The sequence below is a fragment of the Humulus lupulus genome, chromosome 2, assembly GCF_963169125.1.
Source record: "Humulus lupulus chromosome 2, drHumLupu1.1, whole genome shotgun sequence".
Lineage (NCBI taxonomy): Eukaryota > Viridiplantae > Streptophyta > Magnoliopsida > Rosales > Cannabaceae > Humulus > Humulus lupulus.
In genome coordinates, this window is record NC_084794.1 from 91,048,501 (window position 1) to 91,074,733 (window position 26,233).

Here is a 26,233-nt window from a genome sequence, read left to right on the forward strand (position 1 = left end):
TAGCTTTGCTTTCAGTTTCAACTCTAGCCTTCCATAGACTGGGTACAATTTTTTAAGGCTTTATGTGAGTGTGTAATGCCAGGAAGTACATCTTTATGATGTCCCATTATTTTCTCCTCTGAAAATGAGATTTTGTTTAAGATCCCCAGACCAATTTCCTGACATGCCTGTCTATGAGAGCTGCTCGTGTATTTTGCATTTTAAACCATCTTTAGTTTTTGTTTTGCCTACAATTTGACAGAATAGTAGGTTAAATAGGCTTGTTTTTTTTTTACTTTGCAAAATGACTTTTTTTGTTGATAATTTATTGCAAAGCAGCATTTTCAATAGGATGTTGAGTATTTTTCTGATAGGGTGTTGAGTGTGATTGGTATGTAATTTTGTGTAAATGATTAAGAGGGTTATTTTGCAAAATGTGATTATCATGTTCTCGTATGTTAATAGTTTTAATTCCAATTTTATATATATTAAAACAAGGAAGCTTGCTTTTGTGTTGTATAACTTGTGCAATGAATAGAAGAGTGGCAAATTGTTATACTATCTCAATTTTGTGCCAAATTTGACATTAAAAAAAAGGGTAAATGTTCACAAGATTTAAATTAACTAAAAAAAATTAACAATTCATTTAATATTTATTGATAATATATAAAAAATAATTTTTTTATTTTTATTTTTTATTGTAATAAAAGTTATAATTAATTGTTAATTATTAAATTAGTGGCAATATATTAAATAAAAAAGTAACATTTATTGTTATATCAAATTTGATCTATGCTATATTTTATGCTAAATTTAATATAACTTTTTTTTTTATCAAGAAGAATAAAAACTTCAATAATCAACTGAACAATACACCCTCCAACTCACCAAAAACAAATTACAAGAGTAATCTCAACAAGTAATTTCTCTCAAGTCTATTCAAGTTTCTATTTTTCACATTTAGTAATCTATATTTCACTGAATCTCTAATGTCATTCACAATGAGGGAAACCGAATGAGAATAGCCTTCATATATACATCTATTCCTATTAAGCCAGAGATAGTAGATGACTGCTGCAAGAACAACCACATTAATAAAGTGAATCAAACTAGCCCATTTCCTATTCAGCCAATTGATCCAACTGCTGAATTCCTTAGGCCATGCAGTCAAGCCCAACCAAATGAAGATCTGATCTACTACTTTACCAAATAAACTGCAGCTGAAAAACAGATGCTCATGAGACTCAATACTGATTCCACAAACAGGGCAGTCCAACGAAACCAAATCAAGATGAAACTTGATCAAATTATCTCTTGTGAGAAGTTGAGAATTCACCACTTGCCACAACAAAAACCAGTGCTTAGGCAGATTATAAGAGTTCCAGATAGCTTTAAAGTAGTAGCAAACCTGAGTTTGATTTAAGGAACTGTTGTAAAGAGCTGTAGCCTTGAATTTACCCGAACATCCTGCTGCAGCAATCTCAGAACAAGAAAAGCGAAGCCTCAAGTTACAGAGCTTGCGCCAGTACCAGCTCGTGTCTGGTTTGAGCTCATAAGACCAGAAAGATACTTCCTTAAGATAGATGGAATTGATCCATTTAACCCACAGTAAGTCACTCTTTTCAGTAATGGCCCAGATAAACTTGGCAAGAATAGCCTGGTTCCAAATTGTCCCATTCTTGAACCCAAGACCCCCATAAGATTTTGGGAGACACACCTTGTCCCAAGAAGCTATATGAACTTTACTCCTGTTACCATTAACACCCCAAAGGAAACCTCTACACAATTTCTCAACCTCCTTAATCACATTGTGAGGGAGCACAAATATGCTCATCCAGTAGTTGCGGAGACCAAATAATACAGAGTGAATCAACTGCATTCTTCCAGCAAATGATAAGTGTCTACTAGCCCAAGAATGAAGCCTCTGGTTTATTTTCTTGATGATGATGCCACAGTCTTCAGCTTTCCACATGGTTGGCCTAAGAGGCACTCCCAAATATTGTAAGGGGAAAACACCTTCTGTGAGTTGAAGATAATTGAGGATAGCACTCTTCTCATATGGATTGACACCACCGAAAAACACATGGGACTTGTCCTTACTGACATGCAAACCAGTAGTCTTACTGAACTCAGAAAGCACCTCTTGAATAACTAACACTGATTGTCGAGTGCCTTTACTGAACAAAATTAAATCATCTGCAAAGCAGAGATTTATGAGTTTAAGACTCTTACAGAAAGGATGAAATCTGAATAAGGTCTGTGAAGCAGCAAGCTGAAGCCTTCTGGTTAGATACTCCTTGATAAGGACAAAGAGTAAAGGAGATAAAGGGTCACCTTGCCTCAGCCCCTTTTCCCCTTTGAAACTGCCCTGCACCCTCCCATTCATTGTGATAGAATAAGTAGTTGACCGAATACAACTCATAATCATTCTAACAAATTTTTCAGGCAAGTTGTAGGCATTGAGCAAATCCTCAAGAAAGTCCCAGTTAACAGTATCATAAGCCTTGCTTATGTCTATTTTGATGGTGCATCTAGGAGAAATTGTCTTTCTCTTATAGTTCTTTAAAAGATCTTGCAATATCATCACATTGTGGGCTAAGGATCTACCTTTGATGAAGGCTCCTTGATTTAGACTGACCAAAGAAGGAAGTACTCCTGCAAGCCTCAAACACATCAGCTTTGAAATGCATTTATAAACTGTAGAACATCAAGCAATAGGACGGTAATCAACAGCTCTTGAGGGATTATCTTTCTTAGGGATAAGGGATATCATAGTAGAGTGAAATTCAGGTGGCATACTCCTTGAAACAAAGACATCCTGAACAGCCCTGCAAAACTCAGTCCCTAAAATAGGCCACATTACTTTGAAAAAACCCGAGCCATAACCATCTGGTCCAGGGGATTTCTCATCTGGTATACTGAATAAAACTTCCTTAATTTCCTTATTAGAGAAAGGTTTCAGGATAGCCAGCTGCTGCTCCAGACCAAGTCTAGCTCCTTTTCCCATACAATCCATATTAAGCCGCATACTGGTTGGATTTTTACTACCCATAAAACCACAAAAGTGGTTAACAAAATGATCAACGACATCAGAAAAGTTATCATTAATGACACCTTGATCAGTAACGAAATAGGCTATCCTGTTCTCCACCTTCCTTTTCTTCAAAAAAGCATGAAAAAAAGATGTATTCTCATCCCCTTGTTGAAGCCACTTAATCTTACTCCGTTGTCTCAAAAAACTGAAATACATCTTTTCCTTGCTGTGTAAAACTTCAGCAGCAGACTTTTCCCTATCCTGGTAAGTGATATCCCTCGGGTGAGCCTGAGCTTGCTGTCTAGCAGCAGTGAAGCTGGTTTTGGCCTCAAGGTAAGTTGCCCCCACATCTCCAATAGTAGCCTTATTAAATTTCTTAAGGCTATGTTTCAACCTCATGAGCTTATAATAGATGCCTTTCAAACCCCTCACAGCCAAAGGCTTCTCCCAACTGGCAGCAACTAACCCCTTGAACTCCGGGTGTTCAGCCCAGAAATTATAGTAACGAAACGGCTTAAGACCTATCTTCTCCGAAACAGTGGCAGAAACCACACAAGAACAGTGATCAGATATTGCTTCCCAAGCAAAATGGGCAATGGAATTGGGAAAATTATCATACCAATCCTCATTGGCAAAAGCATGATCTATTCTAGAATAAATTCTACTAGCACCATCTTGGTTGTTAGACCAAGTAAAATTCGAGCCCGACCTTCTGAGAGCTTCCACATGAACTTGAGATTGCCAAATAGAAGCATCAGACAAGTCATTCATTGAGATAGGATTCCCCCCAACTCTGTCTTCGCTATTGAAAACAGCATTGAAATCTCCTAGAATCAGCCAAGGCTTCACAGGAAACTTGAGATTCAATAAATCCACCCAAAGAGTTTTCCTCTCATCAATGGTATTCAAACCATAAACAAATGTAACACAACATGCTTCTGCCTGACCTGACATTTTCACAAAACAGTGAGCAAACTGGGAAGATTCAGCCAAGACTAACACCTTAACAAAACTTTTCCTCCAAATAATAAGCAAACGACCTTCGATAGTAAGGCTACTATAGTAATCCCAACTACTGAACTTATTCACCATCATCTCTTTAATCTTGTTATCCTTCAACTTGGTTTCAAGCAATGCCCCAACTCCAATTTTATTCAGACTACAAAACTCTAGCACAGAGTTTTGCTTATTCTTGTTATTAACACCCCTAACATTCCAACTAGCTATATTATAGTTATCCATCTTCAAGTAATTGCAAAACCTGAACCCTTTGCCGCAATTGGCACTGATCCTTTCTCCAAACCAGCCTCTGTTTCCTGCAACACCCTAAAAGTATTCCCAGTTTGTATTACAGGTAACATGAGAGCCCTGCCCCTTCGAATGTATAGTTCTTTTCGAAATATGCCATTCTTTAATTTGGGTAGATTGATCATGATCCTTGTTATTCTGAGTCAAGATTTGGCTAACCTTCCCCTCTTCCACCAAAGGTTCTGGTGCCTGCTCATTAGTAACAGCTACAGCCTTAACATATTCTATCTTCTTCCCTTTTTTCTCAGTTTCCCCCTTACGAAAATCAGCCATGCTGTGACCGAACCCCATACAGCTCTTACACTTCACTGGAAGCCATTCATAATCTATACTTTGCTCCACAAGTTGCCCATGTTCGTTTAGATACTGAATACAGCGAGGAGGAGAATCAGTAATGGTCATCTCAACCAATACTCTAGCGAATTGGACTCTAGTGCGATCCCTAGTATATTGATCCACCATAATTGGTTTTCCAATGGTACTAACTAAGGCACTTAAGCTCTTGTTCCCCCAGTATTGAAGACCAAGGTCGTAGAGACAGATCCACAAAGGTACAGATTGAACCAATTTTAGCGTGTTTAGATCTGTGGACCATAGCCTGATTTTAACTGGCTTCCGATCAAATTGCAGAACTCCGGACTCCAAGACCTGATCTCTAGTGGCATCATCATTAAATTTCACCATGATCAAACCCATAGTCATTCTAGCTACTTGAGCTTTCCCTAGATGTCCCCAAACCCGCTTGATGAAACCTTCAAACACAGCCATGGGTGGATTAGCTCCCAAAACCATACAAATAACAGCCGATCTCCAGTTAGCCGCTTGCATCACAACCTCTTCTGGATCCACTTGGGCTATCTTCTTCCCATCCTTAAACAGTGGTTCAGAATAGGATAACATTGGGTCTCGCACAAACATGTTCTCTTTAGAAAAGGATTTCCAGTGAGTCTTTGCAGATTCTTGGAAATGACTCTGGTCCATCTCAGAATCGATCTTTGATTCCACCTCTTTAGCCCAATCTGAAACCTGCTGCTGCTTCGAATCCAATTTCGAACCAGAAAGAAGTTCACAACTGCCATTAGTCTGATTGATTTCCCTTGAATGTACCACTTCTGCAATTAGAGTCAATCCAGCCGGAGACCCAGTCTCATCCGCTGCATCAATTCCTTCATGAAGATCAATCGTAGAACCCCGTTCAGGCGTCTGTAAACCTGGCTTTCGAACCACTCTCTTCTTCTTCGCCATGGAAGAGAGAAAACAGGGAAACGCGCGCCAAAATTTAATATAACTTTTAATATTTATTAAATTTGACACATTTTTTAAAACAACAATGGAGTGATAATTTTGTTAAAATATGTTAAATATAACAATGTCCTACTTTTTTTACACTCCAACGAAGATGATCTAGCATTAAGTTAAAAGGACATTCATTTCATACTTTACACAACAACAACAATAATATCTACCATTTTGTTTTCAACACACTAAATAACACGATTGGAATGCTTGAAATGCATTTGAGAAGCTCATAACTTAAAACCATTCATATAAATTTCATGAGTGGTGGCAACAAGTGCTGTCCCGGTTTGGAATTGGTCCCGTTCATATACATACAATGTGATTTTTATACTTGTTAATTAATATTTGTACATGTAAAATAAGATTTAATTTATACATATTAACATAAAATGAAACTATTTATAAGCAAGTCCCATTTTTTTTATTAAGTGTCAGAAATGGAGATAAAATGTAATAATGCATACATCGTAACCCAATTCTGGCCTTGACATAAATTGTGGATTTTGGGCATTAAGTTTAGAAAAGAAATCCCATTACAGGACAGATTTGTATGATTAGTTTTCAACCGGTTCAGAATAAAAGAAAACAAGGGGCTGCCTTTCATATCATTGTGCTCTTCAAATGCTGAGTGACCATTATAAATAAATGGCAGCATTGTTCTAACCGAGCCCAGATAATATGTACCCAAAGAAACAAATAGAAGACATAATTTAATTTTCACTATCCTAAAGTTATTAAATTAAAATGAGGACCTATAAGTGCAAACAAATTCAATTCAAATCCAGATGAATTTCCAAATCTAAGTATCAATTTCAACCAATATGTCAACAAAACTTAGTTCTGTTTGGTGTCCAAGCTGAACATTATTGAAATTTATGCGTTAGAATAACATGACTGTTAATTGCAGTTAGGAGAATGAATACAAAAACATGTTTGGTCCATTTTCACTTATCATTCAAGTTCAAACATCATAATTTACGTTTTGTTTTCTTTTCATTGGCACAATCATAAGATAATAATACAAAGGATTCTTAATTTAACGAGGCCACATAATTTATCGGAGAAAAAAATCAAACGTTTTGATACACAATCATTTCGAGCAAAAAAAATTGCTCCTTTTTGTGGTCAGAACATAGAAAGAAACATTTACAATGATAAACATAATAAGTGGTGTGAAATACATGTATGTACCTGTTTCATTTGAAACATTTATTCACATATAAATAATTTTCTTTCCAAAGAAATCAAACAACTTGGATAAATTTAAGAGATGCCCAAGTCTTTGCAGCATGAGAGAGCTTGCTTTCCTCAACTAGCACCTTTCTCAGCTTAGGAGAATTCAGAACAAGTAACTCAACAGCCTCAGATTCAATCCCACAACAATTCATTATATCAACATTCTCCAAACGCTTGCAGCTCTTGGACATGGTAATCATAGCTGAATTAGCAAGCCCTTTGCAGCCTCTAAGATTCAAATCAACCAAGTAGTGACATGAAACTAGCATAGAGATAAGCTCTTTATCAAGCAACATTTCATTGTAAGACAAGTCCAGTTTCCTTAATTGCTTTAAGTTTTGTCCTAATGTGGTTAATAAACCAGGCTCTCTTTCAACTACATCACAGTTAATTAAGGCCAACTCTTCAAGCCCAGAACTCATAGCTGCCCCAAGAGCCTTTAGGCCTTCACCACTAACTAGGCAACAACTTTGGAGCCTAAGACTTGAAAGGGTCCTGAAATTGACTGAAGCAGCCAAAAGATGGTCATTGTTAAGGTCAAGAGGCAAACGAAGATCAAGCTTTTGCAAATTACAGCTGCAGTGGCTGAAAAATCTAAGTAGACCTTCTCTACTACCACCATCATAAACCAAAAGAGATATAAGAGAGTGAGAATACTCAGCCAGTTTTAGAAGAACCCCATCAACTATACTCCTACAAGTTCTGAGCTCCACCTCTTGAATTCCCTGCAAGCACCTGGTAAATGACGAAAAAGACCCTCCATCTCCAATGCTTTCACAGCTCCTTAACTGCAATTTCTTCACCTTATCACAGCTCCTCCATAGCCAACCCATCCCCCAATCGTCCGTACGAATCCCGGATAAGCACAGGCTCTCTATGCCCAATTCTGCATCGAAATCATCACTTGAAGAAAACCCATATTCCAAATTGTCCTTAACTTCGTGGTCAAAGCCTTCCCCATGACATACCATGATTGACAATTCCTTCAATAATGGAAAGTTCAGAAGCCATGTGAGGAACAGAGGCCTCGAGAGATTGATACAAAGAGATGTGAGATGGGTGCATGTTGAAGAGAGAGAAACTAGAGAGGAGCGAGAAACAGGACCAGCCAAGAACCTGAGGCCGTGAAGGCGAGGATAAGAGGAAGAGGCTAAGAGAAGGAGGTCATCAGAGAAAGTGGTTTTCACCAAAGGGCCGTCGCCGTCGCCGTCGCCGGTGGTGGGTTCAAGGGGAAGGATGATAGAGAGAGAAGAGAGAAAAGGGTAGTGAGAGAGAAGAGTAGATAGAGCTGGAATTGTGGATTTCTGAAGGGTAAGTTGGAGAGCGAGGGACGTCTTGGAAGTACGGTAGAGGTAGAGCCAACGCTTTGAGACCAAAGAGACCGAAGAAGATGAACATGGTGGAAGTCTTTGAAAGATTTCTTGAAGAAGCTCATCACAAAGCAAGCTGTCCATCTCTCTCTCTCTCAACACACACACAAAACTCTATTTTTCTCTATTCTTCTTCTTTCACAAACTGTTTTTTTGTTACCAACCACAAAGGAGAGGCTCAGCTTTTATTTTGCAATGATGTAGACTTGGAAAAATAAAATAAGGGAATACTTGAAATGGGGTTTTGGGAAATTTATAAAGTAATGTTTTTTGAGGCTTAATCTGGAAGAGGAGCCAAATCTTTCACGCCATGGCTGGTTGGTTATTGTTTCCTTTGGAGTTTGGAAAATTCCAAGTAGCTTTATTATTATTATTATTATTATTATTATTATTATTATTATTATTATTATTATATTGTTTTGTGTCAACTACGTATGGTGTACAACTACACCATCTGTCTCACCTCAAAATTCACCTTATCTTTGTAGTTGTCAAATATAGTGGTTTTATTACATCGTACTTACAAATAGAAAGTTAGCTGTTTAACTCGACAACCAATAAAACGTTTCCAGTAAAGTTAGTTCACGCTTAACTAACAAATTCAAATATTACAGATACAGTTGGGAATATCTAACTATTGTAATTTGTTCCCAATTATATTAGAACAGCACAATATATGAGTAGTTTCTCGTACGAGGCATCCAACTTACTTTTGGGTTTTTTTTTTGTTCGGATAGCTTCAATTAGAAAAACAATAATCTAAAAATTGAATTCTTTAAGCATTTTTTTTATTTGTTCAACTCTAATTTAGACTTAATGGCCTGCAAGCAACTTAAGCCGCAATTTCATTTATCGGATAAGAATACTTGAACAAGGTAGCAGCATTACTTTCTTCCTACTATAGGGCATTTTTTATTTTCGGCTAGAAAAATTATAACTCAATTTTTTCATAAGATAACGTACATAATAGTTATAACAGACATCTCGCCAATTTCTTCAGAGTTCGAACAATCACTTGCACGCATGCTTGATTTTTTTTAGACATGAAAAACATATTATTTGAACTTTGATTTCAGCACGATAAATTATTCAAAATTTGCAAAATATATACTATAACTATCATATCCGCAATCATACAAAACAAATTGAGTTATAATTTCTCCAAATACCAAAATTTAAAAATGCGCAAAAGTAATACCCCACCTACCTAAGAAACTCCGTGTGTATTATTAGTGAATTATAATTTTTTTTCCATACAAGATTCCTCGATTCCATATCATCCAACCGCTAAAAGGTCAGGGTCGTCTCCATTTATATATTTCCATACTCTTTCCCACACAATATGCTGATTGATTCATATAGACGAAGTTATTAATTATGGAGGAAAAAATACATCTATCACTATTAAGTAGATTATATTTTCCTAATTAAGAAGAAGAAAAAAAAATTGAACACATCTTCATATCATCCAAGGTTATATTTTCAACCATTAAAACATTTAATAATATATTATTTAAAAAAAAGTAGATGAAGTGGCTACTTCACTTCACCAATGAATAGAAAGTAGAAACTTTGCGCCACCAAAGACAATAAAATAGATTTTCAATGAGAACATTTTAAATTTTTTTATGGCCTAAATTCCTTACTCTTTTGAGTGGGTGAAGAATTTGATCTTTAAAATTCCGGCATCTTCTTTAATGATAGCATAGAAAAAGTTAAATATTCTAATTTGATAGGAGAACGATATTACTTCAACAAGATAATGGGTCCTAATCAATCCCTTTTACTTCCAAATAACTTATCATATGCGTGAAAAGCAACCTGCAACTATCTATTCCCAAGTACCACCAAGCAAAATGGACTTCTTCCTTGCCTGAAAAAATGTCCCTATAACCCTTTTCTTTAACCTCCCCCACTCCTCCCAAAAAATTTAAAATTTAAAATAAATAAACATTGCCTTCACTTTCTGAACCCTCTCACTTCTATTTGTGCGTGTTGCGAGAGAGAAGATACAATAAGTTAGTAGAGCAACCTCTACACTATAATGAGTTATATTGTAAGGTCCTTGATACTTAATTTACTCATTAATATCCAGGTTCGTTCTTTCAATACATACTGAACCAGACACTAAGGTTAAAACCCTGAAAAAGCAGCCCTCTATTCGTATGAAAATCACTTGCCCCACATGAATAATGAAATTCAAAGTTGGCTCCAATTAAGTTGTTCATGTGCATAAACTCATCTCCAAACCGAACAACCTAATAGAATGTGACGATAATTGTACTCTAAAACCATGTGATAAACAAAATGGTAGAGATGAGGTTCCACAAAATCATTGCTCGTAGATCACCTATTTTCTGAGTGGTATAGAATGCTTTCAAAATGGAAATGAAAAATTCCGATGGGAACTTGTACTCTTAAGTGGCCAGTACTTGACACCCCGGATAAAACATAATATCAGCATAAAAATGCTCTTAATTTTCTGATTTAATGATCTAACTAATCAATAATACATGAAAATTTTGAGTGTGATGTGTCAACAACGATGAAACAAGATGTGAGTGCACAGTACCCAGCACGGTAAGTGAACCATACCTATATAAAGGTAAGTGGCACTGCTCCAAGCCCAAAGAGATTCCACCCAGCACCAGAAGTCACCAACATTAACTCTGTCGAAACCTTCAAATGCACCTTTCAACACCATAAAAGTAACTGGTGGAAATCCAATAAAGCCAAAAACAAGATTACATGCCATTCTTGAAAGAGTTCTTAAGCTCCGAAGTCTAGTATCAAGTCTAATGGGATGAGCCATTAAACACAGTGGAACAAGAAGTAAGCCCCCAATTTCTGCTGTAGAGAAGTTAACAACTGACATGAGACACAAACCGATAAAGGCAGTTGAGATGGTCACTGATTTCAAGATAGCCCATTCTCCAACTTGAACTTGAGATGCATTGGCTTGAGAAAATGGAGAAGCCAAAAACAAATACATGATCAAAAAGCTAAGCATTGAAAGCAAGAACCAGATCAAAAAGCTGCTTGTTGGGGAGCAATTGGGTATTTGACAGATAAAATAAGGGAGTAACAAAACAACCGATCCCCACAAGTGAACCAGAAATACTTTCTTTGCAGCATTAACCCATTTCCATGATCTGAGAGCAATGCTGGATTCATCAGTGTCAGTAGCTTGAGTGGATTTATCTTTTCTCTGCGTAGAATTTAAGTTAGTAGCATCAGCATAGAGAGATGCTGCAACCATAGGAAGTGGTGCAACAAGAAGTGCAAAAGCAATCATGTAGACTCCCACTGAGACAAATTTACTGGGAGATGTTAGTAGGTAGAGGAAAAACGATTGGTGAAACTTCTCAAGAAGGTTGTTTACTGAGCGCACAACTCCTTCAATTAAGCTGCAACAAAAGAAGGAACACACTCTTCACCCAAATGATACCAAAAAAGGAACTAGTGTCATCATAACAGCAAAATATATTGCTCTTACTAAAGCTCCGTATAAAAGAATTTCTGCAAATTCACTTTAGAAATCACGAATTAATTTATATGTTAAAATAAACTTGACACTGTAAGCAAAAACATTTAAAAAAATATCTATGAGGACCACTGAATTAAGAAAACAGAAAAAAATAATTAGTGCCTAGAGGTTCTGGAAGCAATCCTAAAAATGGCCAGCCATTACTGTAGAAATGTTCACTTACAAGTTACAATTTTCAGTTGTAGACACTGGCTACTTATGAAGGTAATTTCTAGTACTACAAGTACTGATTGGAAGAGATAAAGTTCAAGTACTAACCGACCACCTCGCAGCAGGAAGTCATTTCTCCTTGTCATGCTTTCAAAAGAAGCTCTGGGTGAAATCTCCAAAGTAATTGCGTCAACTTGGTAATCACGAAAAGCACCATGAGGACCAGTAGGAACTCCCCAAGCCTAATATATAAGGAAGAATACATGCATAGACATAAATCAGTACTCAAAGATAAACAAAAAACTCTTTAAAAAATGGTACAAAAGGATATAATAATGGAAATTGTTGAATAAAATATAAAGATCTATCATGTCATTCCAAATATGCATATGAAAAGTAGATGTACCTGGTTATACAATGAACTTGCAAGAGTTGCAATGCCCTCAACATAATCAGATGCTGGGATACCAAATATCCATTGGGGATTTAAGCTTCTTGCAACTTTCCCGATTGATTCAAATAGTTCTCCCAAAATCTGAAGCAATTGGGAGTCAAGTAGAGACCATAATTTCTCCACCTTTACCCGAAACCCTTGCCTATGCACTGCCAAATAATTTACAATATTTATTAAGTCAAGGTTTGGCATCTGTCCGTTAGATGCCTCAGCATTGATGATTAAACTATCATCAAATCTTTCACTTTTATCCACTACCTTAATAACTAGGGCCACAGCCATTGTCCCAGCACGCTTAAATCCATCATATATCTTTTTTTCTGTGTTTGGATAATCATTCATTTCATACAAGTTATTGCTTACAGGACACATTTCTGCATCTATTTTATTAGTGAACACTGGCATGTGATAATCTCTCAACCAGGCAGTAACTGCAGCTTGTTCACCATGTTGGGAATCCGAAACCAGCCAAATGACATCCTTGGCCAACCAAGTGACTCTAGTTAGCAAGGAAAATACCGAGTATGCTATGCCTAGAGACAAAGCCTCCCCTTGCTTAATTTTATCCGAGTTGTAAGGTGTTACAAGGACAATAGCTTCCTTTCCATCACCACGTGAAGCTCTTATTATCCCAACAGTGTTGGTACCATATGATGAACAACTGATGTTCTGCTCAGTTATTCTAGAATCAGGACTAGAAAAAAAGTGTAGTGGATGAAACTGTGCCATTTGAGGATGAAATTTGTGATAGGCAACTTCAGCACCTAAGTTAGACATATATTGTGCTATCAGTCTCTGACTCCCTCTGCATCAAAATATTACAGGTTAAAAAGTGCAAATAAGAGCAGATAAATGTCCGAGCTTGGAACAACTGATTCTCAATAACCAACGCAGAAGTGATGAAGGGAACTGAAGCAGACGACCAAATAATTGCAAAATAGACAGTAGGCTACTATTGTTAATAACTCACCCAGAAAATGGGACATGACTTCTTAAATATTTTTCTATGTGACTGGAGAAAAATTTGAATAAAATCATAGTAATGTGTTGGTCACCAATAAATAAATAAGACGATTTTAAAATGCAGGCATCCAACGCAATACACAAATAATGCCAACAAGTTAAAAGAACTATATCTCTGAAACATGTAAATTTATGACTTCTCAGAATAGCTACACGAACTTTAGTACATGTTAAGCTTTGCTACTTCAATAATCAGTCCCAGGATTTAAATGATCAAGCCATACCCATACCTAATCTTATAGGTAAAAAAATTATAATGGGTCATGTGCTCAGTCCCAGGATTTAAATGATCAAGCCATTCCCATACCTAATCTAATAGGTAAAAAAATTATAATGGGCGGTCGTTAACATGTGCTCTAATACCGAATTCATGATATATATATTAAACTAATCTTTCAGAATATTGATTCAAGCCTAAGCAAAGGAAAAAATAAAAAAACTGTTTAAATCAAATATTATTCGAAGAAAGCACATACATGCCTGCACCTCGAGACTTCGACTTTAAAGATATTAAATCCTTGACAAAGCTATTCGCCTCTGAAGCCTCTTGACTGGAGAGCATGGGATTTGCTGAACCTGTAAAATAAATTCTACTCGTATTTCAACAAAATGATCGTCCCTATGCATATGATCGAGCTAACTAATCACTGTCGTAATGAAATAATTATTTTTAAAAGATTGATGCAATAGACCTGGCATGAGGGCATTTTCAGAAATGTAGGTGTTCTTGGCGAGAATCGGCAGAAGAAGAAGAGCAATAACACCGGCAGTGCAGCAAACAAGGCTGATAGATTTCCCAAAATTCAGCAAAAACAAAGTCATTGCTAGTTAGATATTGCTTTAATTTAAAGTTCTGAATCGGATCTCTAAGCGAATATAAAGAAGAAAGAGTACCTGAATAGAAAGCTATGAGAGATGAGGAAGATCCCCAAGCGTACGATTGGGCGTTGTTTGGCTTTACGAGGAGGAGGAGTCTCGTTCTCGGCCATAGTTACCGAAGGTAGAGTGGTGAAGCTTAAGCTAATGCTCTGTTAGAAGTAACAATTCCAGTCTGAGAACATTTCAAAACTGTTAGTGGAGGAAAGAAGTTGAATTTGTATGTTGGGGGAGAGACCAGAGCTTGGATTGGATCTTGGGCTTTGAATTTTGGGCTATACAATGAAAATGGGCCTCATAAGATCTTATTAATATCCATTTTTAGGGAGATTTTTAAAAATATCACTTCCTTGAAAGAGTAATTAAATAGATTTAGAGATAGGTTCAAACTTTTTTAACAACTTTAGATGGAAAAAAACTGACCAAAAATAAAAAGACATACAACTTACCAAAAAACTTATAACTAAAACATACAAAACTTAAAATTCAACAAAGTTGGCAATAGAGGATTACATTATAGTTGTGTTTTTTAATTTGCTAATAAGCCAAATTGCAATTAAGTAAATTGAGGATATTTTTCTGGAAAAGTGTGGTGAATTGGTTTTTTTTTTTACTACTACTCATGAAGACAGGATAATTAAGCTATATAACCTTAAAAAGTTTTTCTATTAGCTTTGTAACCTCCATTTTTCAAATTTTAGCTGCACTAACCTCCTCTTTTAATGAAACTTTGGTATTCCAATAATGCCCCTTTTATTTTTATTGTTATTTTTAATTAAAAGAAGAACAAAAATAAGATGTTCCAAAAAAAATCTGAAAAAAAAAATAGGGTTGATCCTTTTCTTCTCCATCCATCATTTCTTCTTCAAACTCTATAGAAGAATTATGTTGTGACACACTTACTTATCTATTTCAGTGACATTGTTAGAAAAAAAGCAATTACATTAAGGTAAAGTAAGTGAAAAACCCTAACTTTTTAATTTTTGATTTGAATGTGAAAATAAAGAAAGTTGTATTTTATTGGCTTAGATGTTTGTTTTTTCATGTAAATGTGATAAAAAATATATATAAGTATATTGTGAGCCATATTATAACCATTTTTTGGTTTTTGAGTTGAAAATGACGATTTTCGAAGTGAAACTCATGAAGAAGATGATACGCAGATCTCGACTGTGTACAGTTGAGCTCGACTGTGCACAGTTGAGAGCACTCACGAAGAATATGATACGTAGATCTCGACCGTGCACAGTTGAGCTCGACTGTGCACAGTTGAGCTCGACTGTGCACAGTTGAGAGCTCAACTGTGCACAGTCGAGCTCAACAGTACACAGTTGAGATCTGTGTATTATCTTCTTTGTGAGTTTCACTTCGAAAAATTGACATTTTCAACTCAAAAACCAGAAAATGGTTATAGACTATGCACAGTTGAGCCTAATTGGGTTCAGTTGAGATGATAGTTACAGTAGAGCTCGACCAAACATGGGTGAGATACTAGTTCGACTATGTACAGTTGAGCTCAACCAAACAAGGGTGCATGGTTGAGCTCAATTATTGCTCAATTATTTATGGTTAAAATAGTAGTTGAGCTCAATTGGACTTAGTCGACATTAGTATTTTAAATTTTGAATCTTTCTACATTTGAATGTTAGAACTAAATATTTGCATCATAAGTGTACAATTGTTGAAGGATCTATTCCACCTTAACAACAATCTTGACGACAGTTTTAGCATCATAAGAGAGAAGATATTGTGATAGGGAAGTTGAACGTGGAATAAAAGAAAATGAACAAAGTTTAATAGATGATTTCTTTGACCGTGAATTCTACATTAAAAATAATATTTGTGATGCTGCTTCTGCACCAGGCGAAAGTTGTGTTAATATAGGTTATGAACATATGGACCTTCTTAACAAAAGGACAACATCATCATCTCCAACTCCAGATGACATTGACCCACTCAACTACTATGATCCATCAGACAATCACGACTAACAAAATCAAGTCACTAGTGAAGACCCGTTTAGTTTCCCAGATGGATCAGATTTGGCAATTGGTCAAGAATTCAAGAACAAGGACGAGGTAAAAACTAAGTTGAATGATATTGTAATAAAGGCTTGCTTTGAGATGGAAATTAATAAATCTACCAAGTCATTATATATGACAAAATGTATTGAGAAGTCATGCAATTGGTCAGTGTGTGCAGCAAAAGTTACCAGTTGGAAAAGAGACACTGAAGCCAAAAGATTGATAAATATTCCATTATAGAACTCGTCTGACATGAGTAAAGCTCGACCATGGATGGTTGAGCTTTGAAAAGATTGATAAATATTTCAGCATAGAGCTCTACTGATGTGAGTAGAGGTCAACTGTCAACGGTCGAGATTTGGAAGACAAATGATAATTTCATCATAGAGGTCAACTGACATGAGTAGAGCTTGACCATGGATGGTTGAGCTTTGCAAAGATTGATAAATATTTTAGCATAAAGCTCAACTGATGTGAGTAGAGCTCAACTGTTAACGATCGAGATTTGGAAAACTAATGATAATTTCATCTTAGAGCTCAACTGACATGAGTATAGCTCAACTATGGGTGATCGAGCTTGTGACAATGTGTTTGATAAGAATAATTAAATCTTAATAAATACGATAATTTTGTCTAGGAAAATTATGAAAATACAAATATTTTTGTACAATTAATTTATTAATTATATTCACAATTTTATTTATTAGTAAAATATTTGAATGAACATTGTTGTATTCATTAAATGTGATTATTTATGTATAGTAGATAGGAGATGTGACAATGTGTTTGATAAGAATAACTGAATCTTAACAAATGTGACAATTTAGTCTAGGAAAATTATGAAAATACAAATATTTTTTGTACAATTAATTTATTAATTATATTGACAATTTTATTTATTAGTAAAATATTAGCATAAACATTATTGTATTAATTAAATGCGATAATTTATGTATAGTAGATAGGAGACGTGACAATATGTTTGATAAAAATAATTGAATCTTAATAAATGTGACAATTTTGTCTAGGAAAATTATGAAAATACAAATATTTTTGTAAAATTAATATATTAAGTATATTGATAATTTTATTTATTAGTAAAATATTGGCATGAACATTATTGTATTCATTAAATGTGATAATTTATGTATAGTAAAAAGTAGATAGGAGACGTGACAATGTATTTGATAAGAATAACTGAATCTTAACAAATGTGACAATTTAGTCTAGAAAAATTATGAAAGTACAAATATTTTTTGTACAATTAATTTATTAATTATATTGACAATTTTATTTATTAGTAAAATATTGGCATGAACATTATTGTATTAATTAAATGGGATAATTTATATATAGTAGATAGAAGACGTGACAATGTGTTTGATAAGAATAATTGAATCTTAATCAATGTGACTATACATGGTTGAGTTTTGAGAGCCTTTATTATATGGCTTGATTGACATGAGTAGAGCTCGACTATACATGGTTGAGTTTGGTAGAACCTTTACAGTATAGCTCAACTAATAAGAGTAGAACTCGACTATACATGGTTGAGTTTTGAGAGCCTTTACTATATGGCTCGACTGACATGAGTAGAGCTCGACTATACATGGTTGAGTTTGGTAGAACCTTTACAATATGACTCAACTGATATGAGTAGAGCTTGGCTATACATTTACATTCCTTTGACCTTTTTTTATTTTGGTTTGGGTTGGACATTTGTGTAAATTTGGCCTTCACATCGTCAATGCTAACTATTGTTTTCCCACGAAAGTGTCTGTCTCTAAATGTGTTTGACTTAACTTGACTTTTCCAACCTTTTGGATATTCTGAGCATTTTAGCCCAGATATTAATGCATTCTCCATCAACGAGAATCAGATCGGTACCTCATTAACAACAAACCACATCTCTGATTCTCTATCATAGTCGGCTTCTTAAATGAGTAATAACCACATCACTTGATTTGAATGTTCATAGTTCTTAAGTTCAAGAAAGTGGCCGAGTGGAGATTCCTTGAACAATTTTAAGTTGGTCGGGTCATTCTTTAGTACATCATTGATAAGTTTTGTGACATCATCCACTTTACTTTTTACACCTATCTTGCACTCAAAGTGTTCATTCTCCTCTAATATAGGCTTCAATCGAGGAATCTTTTCGATCTGCAATAAATTAAATATCATATTTCTCAATAATAAATAACATAAAAATTAAATATATTACAAAATAAAACTTACTGGAAGTGTATTCTGTCGTGGCACAGAGGAAGAATTTGATTGTTCATCAACATGTGATTCTGATTGTTTCTTAGAACATGTCACTGACTCTTCTTCATTATGTACCTAGTAATTAAATACAAGGGAAAGATAAAATTTTAATCAATAGAATAAAACACATGTTAGACGAGCTCTACCCACTCTAGTTGAGAAAACCTATGAAAATTTCATTAAAATTTTGGAATCTCAACCATGTTTGGTAGAGCTCTACTTAAGCCTTGAAATCTCGACTATGTATGGTCGAGCTCTACTCACACCAATCGAGCTCTACTCATACCAGTTGAGCTCTTTTCTACAACGAATTAGACTTTGGAAATCTCTACTATGTATGGTTGAGCTCTACTCACATCAGTAGAGCTTTACTCACACTAGTTGAGCTCTATGGTACAATTTCAATTATGTTTTGGAACTCTCGACTATTTATGGTATTTATTGACTCACACTAGTTGAGCTCCATTCTACAATTTCAATTAGACTTTGAAAATATCCACTTTGTATGGTTGAGCTCCACTTTCATCGGTCGAGCTCTACTCTCATTGGTTGAGCTCTACTCACATCAGTCGAGCTCTATGCTATAATTTTAATTAGACTTTGGAAATCTCAACAATATATGGTCGAGCTCTACTCACCGATCGAGCTCTATGCTATCAATTAGACTTTGGAAATATCAACTATATATGGTCGAGCTCTATTCTATCAATTAGACTTTGCAAATCTCGACTCAAGCTAGTCGAGCTCTAAATTGAAAGTTCATAGCATTTTTTAAAATTTCAACCATAACCCTTGAGCTCTACTTGTTTTGGTTGAGTTCTACATTTTAGACCAATATTTTTCAAATCATGCCTTTAGTGCTCTAAATTTATAGTTAATTGATTTCAATTAAATATATTATCTAATAAAAAAGTACAAGAATAGAAAAAATGTATTTAACTTCATTTACCTCATTATTAGATTGAGTCATTGTTGTGTTTGCTGGAGGTGTTGGTGGCACACTAGAATCCGATGATTTCGAGCACGACTCCGGACTAGATTCGTGAATAATCAACCGTCGTTGAATCGGTTGTTGTGAATCTCTAATGCTTGGTACTTTTGTCCGTGCCATGGAATCCAAGAAATAGAGTGTATAAGGGTTGAGCTTGGCTAATTGGACAGTCGATCCACCTAAAAACGCTAATAGAAAGCAAATTTACATAAAAATATCATTACCCAAACACTATTATAAGATCTATTTGAATATATGAGTCTAAGGAAATTGACTTGAAGTGATTATGCACCATGACTGTAATCTTCAATAAAAACAAGATTGTTAACATATCAATTATAAAACTAAGCTAATATGTACACCCTTCATCACATATCCAATATATTTTTTTAACAAAAAAATATAATGAAGTAGTACAAACAATGTAAATATTCATTTCAAATATCAAACCATAAGCAGCATCACATATTGTATATGAGTTGAAAATCTCAATCTAATTTAATAAAGTTAGTTCATTGAGGCATTTTCACAAACATATGATTTGCATTTTTTAATATCATCAAGAATATATAAAGAAAAAAACAAATTTACCCACTAATAACAAAACTCTAGCTAGAACAAAAATCAAAGTAGTTGTCTATCAAGTTTTTTTAATCCACTCATAGAAACAAGTTGCAATTTGTTCTTATTTAAGATTTAAAATTACATACCTTTGTTTGAAGAAAAAAAATTGAAGAAGATAAATAGTGTGATCAAATGGCTAAACAAGCTTGGACTCTTAAAAAATACTAAGCTAGCTCAAATGGAGAACACTTTTAGCTGAGATAGAGAGAATGAGATGACCAGAGAACCTGCTAAGTTGTATGAAAGCAAGTGTCTCTGTTGTGTGAGATGCTCTCTGTATTGTAATGTTAAGTTTAATATTAATATTAAGTTTTAGAGTAGGGATATATTAGTAATTTTATTACTAAAATTGTAAAAAAAAAATTAATAAAAAAAATATACATATTTGAATCATAAGAGGGTTATATAGTTAAACTGTTCGGTGAAGAAGGTTATATAACTCAATACCATGAATACACGACTCTTGATAACTGAAGTTCCGTTACTTGTCGTCAAAAGCTTCATCGCTGCGCGCTATGCAGACCACGATGTTCCCGTCGACACTACCAAAACAACCATTCACATTTCTCTAATTTACATTTCCATGGCCGTTCTCCACCACTCTAACATTTCCTCACTTAGCACCGCTTATCTACATTTCCCAAACCACTGTCCCGAAAGTTCAACTCTTGCTTTGACGAAAAAACACCAATGGCGATTTCAAAGCATACACTCCAATCTCCGCTCTTTTCGTTTCCGAGCCCACAGTTCTGCGTTTCTTCGCCCTTTCTGTTCTTCGAAACTTGAAAAAGACGGCGGCGAAACAATAGTCGAAGATTGGGCTCGATTTTTCGGTTCGGTTCTACCACACGGAAGTTGGTGGAGATTACATGATGATCAGGAAGATGAAGTACCGCAATTCCCAGCGGCGAAACCTGTTACGGCGTCGTTCGCTATTCGGAGAATGTGGGAGTTGATTGGGGACGATAGGTGGATTGTCTTCGTGGGATGTGGTGCTTTGATCGGAGCCGCGGTGAGTTTGAGCTGCTATTAAATAAAATATTAATAGAAATAACTTATACTTGAATGTCCATTTTCTCACATATGTTTTCTTTTTGCAGGTTTCTGAGATTTCAATGCCTGCTATATTGACCGCAGTTATTTTTTCAGCTCAACGAGGTGATTCCATGGTTTTTTATAGGAACTCGCAGTTACTGGTTCTACTGTGTCTCATCTCTGGAATTTGCAGGTTGGTTTTTGTTCTCTGCAGTTTTAGAGAAGCACTGCTCACCATGTTTACACTGTTAGTAAAGAATCGATTATTCATACCAAAAGGAAAAAAGGGTTCTCACAGGTTGATTTAAATATATATATATATATATATAGTCTCATTATTGTTTAAGACTATTTGTTATGTTATTGAAATAATGTTTTGCGTCGAATTTCAGCGGTATCCGAAGTGGCTGTTTCGCAGTTGTTAATACAATTTTGGTAAGTCCCCTTCCCTCTCTTCTTAAGAAATTTTTATGGACACGAGTTAAAGTCTAAAATGGGATTCAAATATTTCACTGCATAGTGATTGTCATTATGAATGTTGTAATTTGTAGACTTTCTTTGGATAATTCATCTTTTAATGTGTTATAGAGGTGTGTCACAACTCTTGGGAAGAAAAGCATGTAAAACAGTTTGAGATTCTTCCAATGCCCTTTTGCAAACAATGATGGTATTCTCATTTCTCATAGGTCTGGTTGGAATGAGCAACTCAAAGGAATCTTCAGGCTTGGCATTCAGTAGAAATTTATGATATTAATTACCCTTATTATGTGATAAATGGGGTACTTTAAAACATTTTATATTCTCATGATTCATTGTGGATAGCGTTCAAAGTAATTCTTGAACTAAGAGTTCTTGTTTTACACTGCAATATGCATCATCTCAGGACCAACATGTATTGAATTTGCATATGTTCTTTGGTATGCAAACTGAATATGTAATCATCTAGTGCTCCATTTGCATATTGCAGGTCAGGCGACTAAGAGAAACTCTATATTCTGTGATCATCTTTCAGGTTTTGTGCCTCCTATAGCAATTGTAAAACTTTCGGCAAGTATTCGAGCAACAGTTTTTCTGAACATGCTATTTTAGGCAAAATTATTCAAAGAATAGACTGTACTGTCTGCTTTCTTGATGTAGGATATATCCTTTTTCGATAGAGAAACTATTGGGGATTTGACAAGCAGGCTTGGGGCAGACTGCCAACGGCTTTCTAGTGTCATTGGGAATGATATTAACTTAATTTTACGGAATCTACTTCAGGTTTTTGTATTTAACATTTTTCTCTGTTAAATTACATCTCTTTATCTGTCCTTAATGATGAGAGCCTAAGTTAAAGTTAAACTTATACTTTTAGGGGACAGGGGCACTGGTAAATTTGTTGATGTTATCTTGGCCTCTCGCATTATCTGCAGTGGTGATATGCTCTGTATTATCTACAATTTTTCATCATTATAGTTGGTATGCATCTCAACTACTATCTGCGCTTGAGTTTTGCCTTTGGATTATTCTCTTAAAACTGCTGTCTTATTTCTGAAACAAAAGGGTACTACTATAGTCTACAGAGAAGAAAGTTATACTTTGGATATGAATATGTTCATTATATTTTCTTTATACATATAATGAACATAGTCATGCTTTCTTATTTTTCCCTCAAGGTATCAAAAGAATGCTGCAAAGTTGACACAAGATTTCACCGCTGGTGCTAATGAGGTATGCTGAAATGTAAACCAAATTGGTTTGAGCTTTGTTTTAATTGAATTTAAAAAATTATAAACCAAACTGGTTTGAATTATTTGTGAATTGAAAATGTAAAAGTATAATCCAATTTAATTTGTAGTTTTGGTCATATGAAAACATTGTAATATGATTTTTTTTCTATTGTTTCCATGTAGGTTGCACGAGAAACATTTTCTTTGATAAGAACTGTCCGGATTTATGAGACAGAAGAAAAAGAAGAAGGAAGGTAATGATCTTTGATGTTAATTTCCTCTTGGCATCTCCATGCTTTTTTTAATTTTGCTTTAGTCATAAACTTCGGCATCCAAGGCATGTATATACATGTGCAAGCTGTGATAATGATTATGTGATTCATCCTATATTATGTTAGGTTCAACCACTGGCTGGATAAAATTAGTTTCATAACTATGCGAGAAAGTGTGGCTTATGGACTCTGGAATCTTAGCTTTTTTACTCTATACCGTTCAACACAGGTAAAGTTTATCTGTAGGTTGTTTGGAAATCATAAAATGGACTCATGAATGAGCAGTTGATTTTGTACTTCACTGGTCACTTGTTAGACACACTGTGTTTTATGCTTTAATTCTTAATCATTATGGTTGCTAATTTGATATTTTTCTTATTTATTGTTGTACCATTGTAAATACTCTAAAACAGTTTTGTATTTGTTCATTCATATAGCTTTATTCAACCTGTATTTAACTAGTTCTAATCTAAATTTCAGTTTATCAAACAACCTGCTTTACAGGTTTTTGCAGTTCTTTTGGGAGGAATGTCAATTCTAAGTGGTCATGTAACGCCTGAGCATCTTACTAAGTATGTTTTATACTGTGAATGGTTAATTTTTGCCACTTGGAGGGTCACAGACAGTGTATCAACATTAGTGCAGTCTGTTGGAGCAAGTGAGGAAGTTTTTCAATTAATGAATCTTGTGCCCAGTAATCAATTTCTATCAAAAGGCAAGTTCACTGTTTATCTCAAGGCCACTCATAGATTCTTCTGGTTAATGACTTCGGACTATGCAACATGTGATTAGGTTCCTTGTTTGATATGTTTTACAAACTATAATCTAGAAGTCAACGACATTTATCCTCATTAAAACTAAAAGTGTAGCTATTTATATATCCAATATTTTTATTCTCTAAAGATGTTTTAGTTAATGAGCATTCCCCTGTCTACAGGTGAGAAATTACAGAAGATTATGGGACACATTCAGTTTGTGAATGTATCGTTTTGCTATGCTTCAAGGATGAAAGTATGATATACCTCTTATCACATAATGATAATAGTTTGAAGGAATACATGGATGTAGGTTTTAGAGAAAGAAAGATTTGAGTCTTTATAGAAGTGTATTATGTAGATTGCTTGATTCTTTAAGTGACTTCATTGGTACTAATGTTTTTTTTGTTTCCCAGATTGGAGATTAACTTAATTTTTTACTTTTCTTCTGCATTTACTAGATACTGGTTTTAGATCGTGTAAACATTTCTATAGAAGCAAATGAAGTCATTGCAATTGTATGAATTATCTCTACTTTTTACTTGTGTTTTTCTACATGATTCTTTCACAAAAGCACTCAGACTAATTGCATCTAAATTTTCCAAGGTCGGCCCAAATGGTAGTGGGAAGAGCACAATAATCAATCTCTTGCTTCGTATCTATGAGCCCATCAGTGGTCAGGTAACCTCAGTTCTTCCATGTTACGTGACCTTCTGTAAAGGGCACTGTAAGAGTTGAATGTGGAAACTTGTATCTCATATAAAAGGTGCAATTGAACTGCAGATTTACATTGATGGTATCCCTCTTAAAGAGCTGGATGTCAGGTGGATGAGAGAAAAAATTGGTTTAGTTGAACAGGTAAGAATACCAATTAGCTAGACATTTGATAAGCCACCTAGAAAATTACATCTAATTTTTCTTGTTAGATAGGAACCCCATCTGTTTCATATGGATGTCAAGTCAAATATCAAATATGGCTGCTCTAGAGACATTAAACAGGAAGACATAGAATGTGCAGCCAAGCAGGCATATGCACATGATTTCATCTCATCTTTCCCTGATGGTTATGAAACCCTTGTTGATGACAAGTTACTCAGTGGGGGCCAAAAGCAGCGAATAGCTATTGCTAGGGCCATTCTTAGAGACCCTGCTATTTTGATCCTCGATGAAGCTACTAGTGCTCTAGATTCTGAAAGTGAACATTATGTCAAGGCAAGTTGTTTCAACATTTTTCAAGTTTATTAGCACTGCTTCCTCACTCTGATGATACTCTTTATCCTTTAGGGGGTTATCCATGCATTCAGGAATGACCTGAAATCCAAAAGAACTGTTATTGTCATAGCACATAGGTGAATTTCTCATTTCGCTCATCCTACTTTGCCACCTTTTATGTGATTGACAATTACGGGCAATGGTTTTGCAGGCTCTCTACAATCAAAGCTGCTGACAGAATCATAGTTATGGACAGCGGCCGAGTCATTGAGGTTAGACATATCGACTTTGTGATCAAAACAGTGGCCTTTGCTTTCCTCATGGGGAACACATTATATCAGTAAATGGGCCACTGTATTGTGGTGCATACGGGATATAGCTAATTAGAGCAGTACTAAATTACAATTATACTAAACTAAACACCACTGGTTGCTGTTGTGTAATTAGTGTTCTTTTGAGTAAAAGATTAGTGTCATAGAGTCAGCTATTCAAACACAGTGATTCTTGATTAACACATACACATGTACTTATCATTTGCTTCATTGTTTGTGTATACAGATGGGGAACCACTTAGAGCTCATGTTAAAAGATGAATTTTATGCAAACTTAGTTCGAGCTCAGACAGAGGGTCTTTTGGCTTGATTTTAGCTAACTAGGTTCATTGTGTGGCTCCTTCTGTCTGATACTACTCCATCAGGCATCCCTGCTTTGAGGATTCGACCTGGTTCGTGGACTCACTTAGCTTAGGGATGGTAATTTGACCTGGCAAGGCAGTGTACTGTGGTGATCTGTCTCTAATAGTATAATTTTCTCTGAAATAAACGGGACAGATAACAGGGAGGGAATTCGCTGTTTAAAAATTGATGGGGTGGGACGGGACGGTGGTGCCGTGGTGGTATTACTTTCTTCACACCAAATCTGCACCTTTTATGTATTATAATTAATATATATATATATATATATTTCAAAATATATATGTTTTATGTTTTTTATTTGATGAATTCGTTGTATAAATATTAAATGGGATGAAGATATTTAAAAATCCAAGCGTTTTCTCAAAAATAGTCATG

General features: G+C 35.2%; 4 protein-coding genes and 1 long non-coding RNA gene across 11 annotated transcripts; 2 read left to right on the plus strand and 3 right to left on the minus strand.

Annotated features, from left to right (window-relative positions):
- Nucleotides 1–6,580: 6,580 nt before the first annotated feature.
- Nucleotides 6,581–8,555, minus strand: LOC133818209 (uncharacterized). Its single transcript, XM_062250948.1, has one exon. It carries the CDS (start codon nucleotides 8,308–8,310, stop codon nucleotides 6,865–6,867), a length of 1,446 nt encoding a protein of 481 aa, XP_062106932.1. The 5' UTR covers nucleotides 8,311–8,555; the 3' UTR covers nucleotides 6,581–6,864.
- Nucleotides 8,556–10,548: 1,993 nt separating this feature from the next.
- On the minus strand, nucleotides 10,549–14,473 carry LOC133818210 (uncharacterized). Its single transcript, XM_062250949.1, has 6 exons — nucleotides 14,295–14,473; nucleotides 14,093–14,184; nucleotides 13,877–13,976; nucleotides 12,330–13,182; nucleotides 12,032–12,165; nucleotides 10,549–11,633 (listed from the first exon to the last, which is right to left on the minus strand). The coding sequence occupies exons 1-6, from the start codon at nucleotides 14,387–14,389 to the stop codon at nucleotides 10,763–10,765; spliced, it is 2,145 nt and encodes a 714-aa protein (XP_062106933.1). The 5' UTR covers nucleotides 14,390–14,473; the 3' UTR covers nucleotides 10,549–10,762.
- Nucleotides 14,474–16,262: 1,789 nt separating this feature from the next.
- LOC133818211 (uncharacterized) lies at nucleotides 16,263–17,024 on the plus strand. Its single transcript, XR_009885826.1, has 2 exons — nucleotides 16,263–16,354; nucleotides 16,470–17,024. It is a non-coding gene; the product is annotated as an uncharacterized LOC133818211 (long non-coding RNA).
- A 640-nt stretch (nucleotides 17,025–17,664) lies between these two features.
- Nucleotides 17,665–20,316, minus strand: LOC133818213 (uncharacterized). Of its 2 annotated transcripts, none has more exons than XM_062250957.1 (3): nucleotides 19,515–20,316; nucleotides 18,536–18,640; nucleotides 17,665–18,451 (listed from the first exon to the last, which is right to left on the minus strand). In XM_062250957.1, exons 1-3 carry the CDS (start codon nucleotides 19,674–19,676, stop codon nucleotides 18,236–18,238), a joined length of 483 nt encoding a protein of 160 aa, XP_062106941.1. In that variant the 5' UTR covers nucleotides 19,677–20,316; the 3' UTR covers nucleotides 17,665–18,235. The 2 variants fall into 2 exon arrangements, with proteins under 2 accessions (XP_062106941.1, XP_062106940.1); XM_062250956.1 differs by having other exon boundaries at nucleotides 17,666–18,460.
- A 218-nt stretch (nucleotides 20,317–20,534) lies between these two features.
- On the plus strand, nucleotides 20,535–26,205 carry LOC133818212 (ABC transporter B family member 26, chloroplastic-like). Of its 6 annotated transcripts, XM_062250955.1 has the most exons (19): nucleotides 21,118–21,192; nucleotides 21,281–21,338; nucleotides 21,409–21,513; nucleotides 21,608–21,650; nucleotides 22,183–22,227; nucleotides 22,353–22,475; nucleotides 22,570–22,673; nucleotides 22,871–22,925; nucleotides 23,108–23,178; nucleotides 23,323–23,425; nucleotides 23,701–23,911; nucleotides 24,134–24,207; nucleotides 24,413–24,469; nucleotides 24,558–24,632; nucleotides 24,735–24,809; nucleotides 24,882–25,163; nucleotides 25,236–25,300; nucleotides 25,375–25,435; nucleotides 25,722–26,205. In XM_062250955.1, exons 3-19 carry the CDS (start codon nucleotides 21,452–21,454, stop codon nucleotides 25,803–25,805), a joined length of 1,590 nt encoding a protein of 529 aa, XP_062106939.1. In that variant the 5' UTR covers nucleotides 21,118–21,192; nucleotides 21,281–21,338; nucleotides 21,409–21,451; the 3' UTR covers nucleotides 25,806–26,205. The 6 variants fall into 6 exon arrangements, with proteins under 6 accessions (XP_062106934.1, XP_062106936.1, XP_062106937.1 ...); XM_062250950.1 differs by lacking the exon at nucleotides 21,409–21,513 and having other exon boundaries at nucleotides 20,535–21,192; nucleotides 21,281–21,408; XM_062250952.1 differs by lacking the exon at nucleotides 21,409–21,513 and having other exon boundaries at nucleotides 20,535–21,192; nucleotides 21,281–21,408; nucleotides 25,041–25,163.
- Nucleotides 26,206–26,233: the final 28 nt, after the last annotated feature.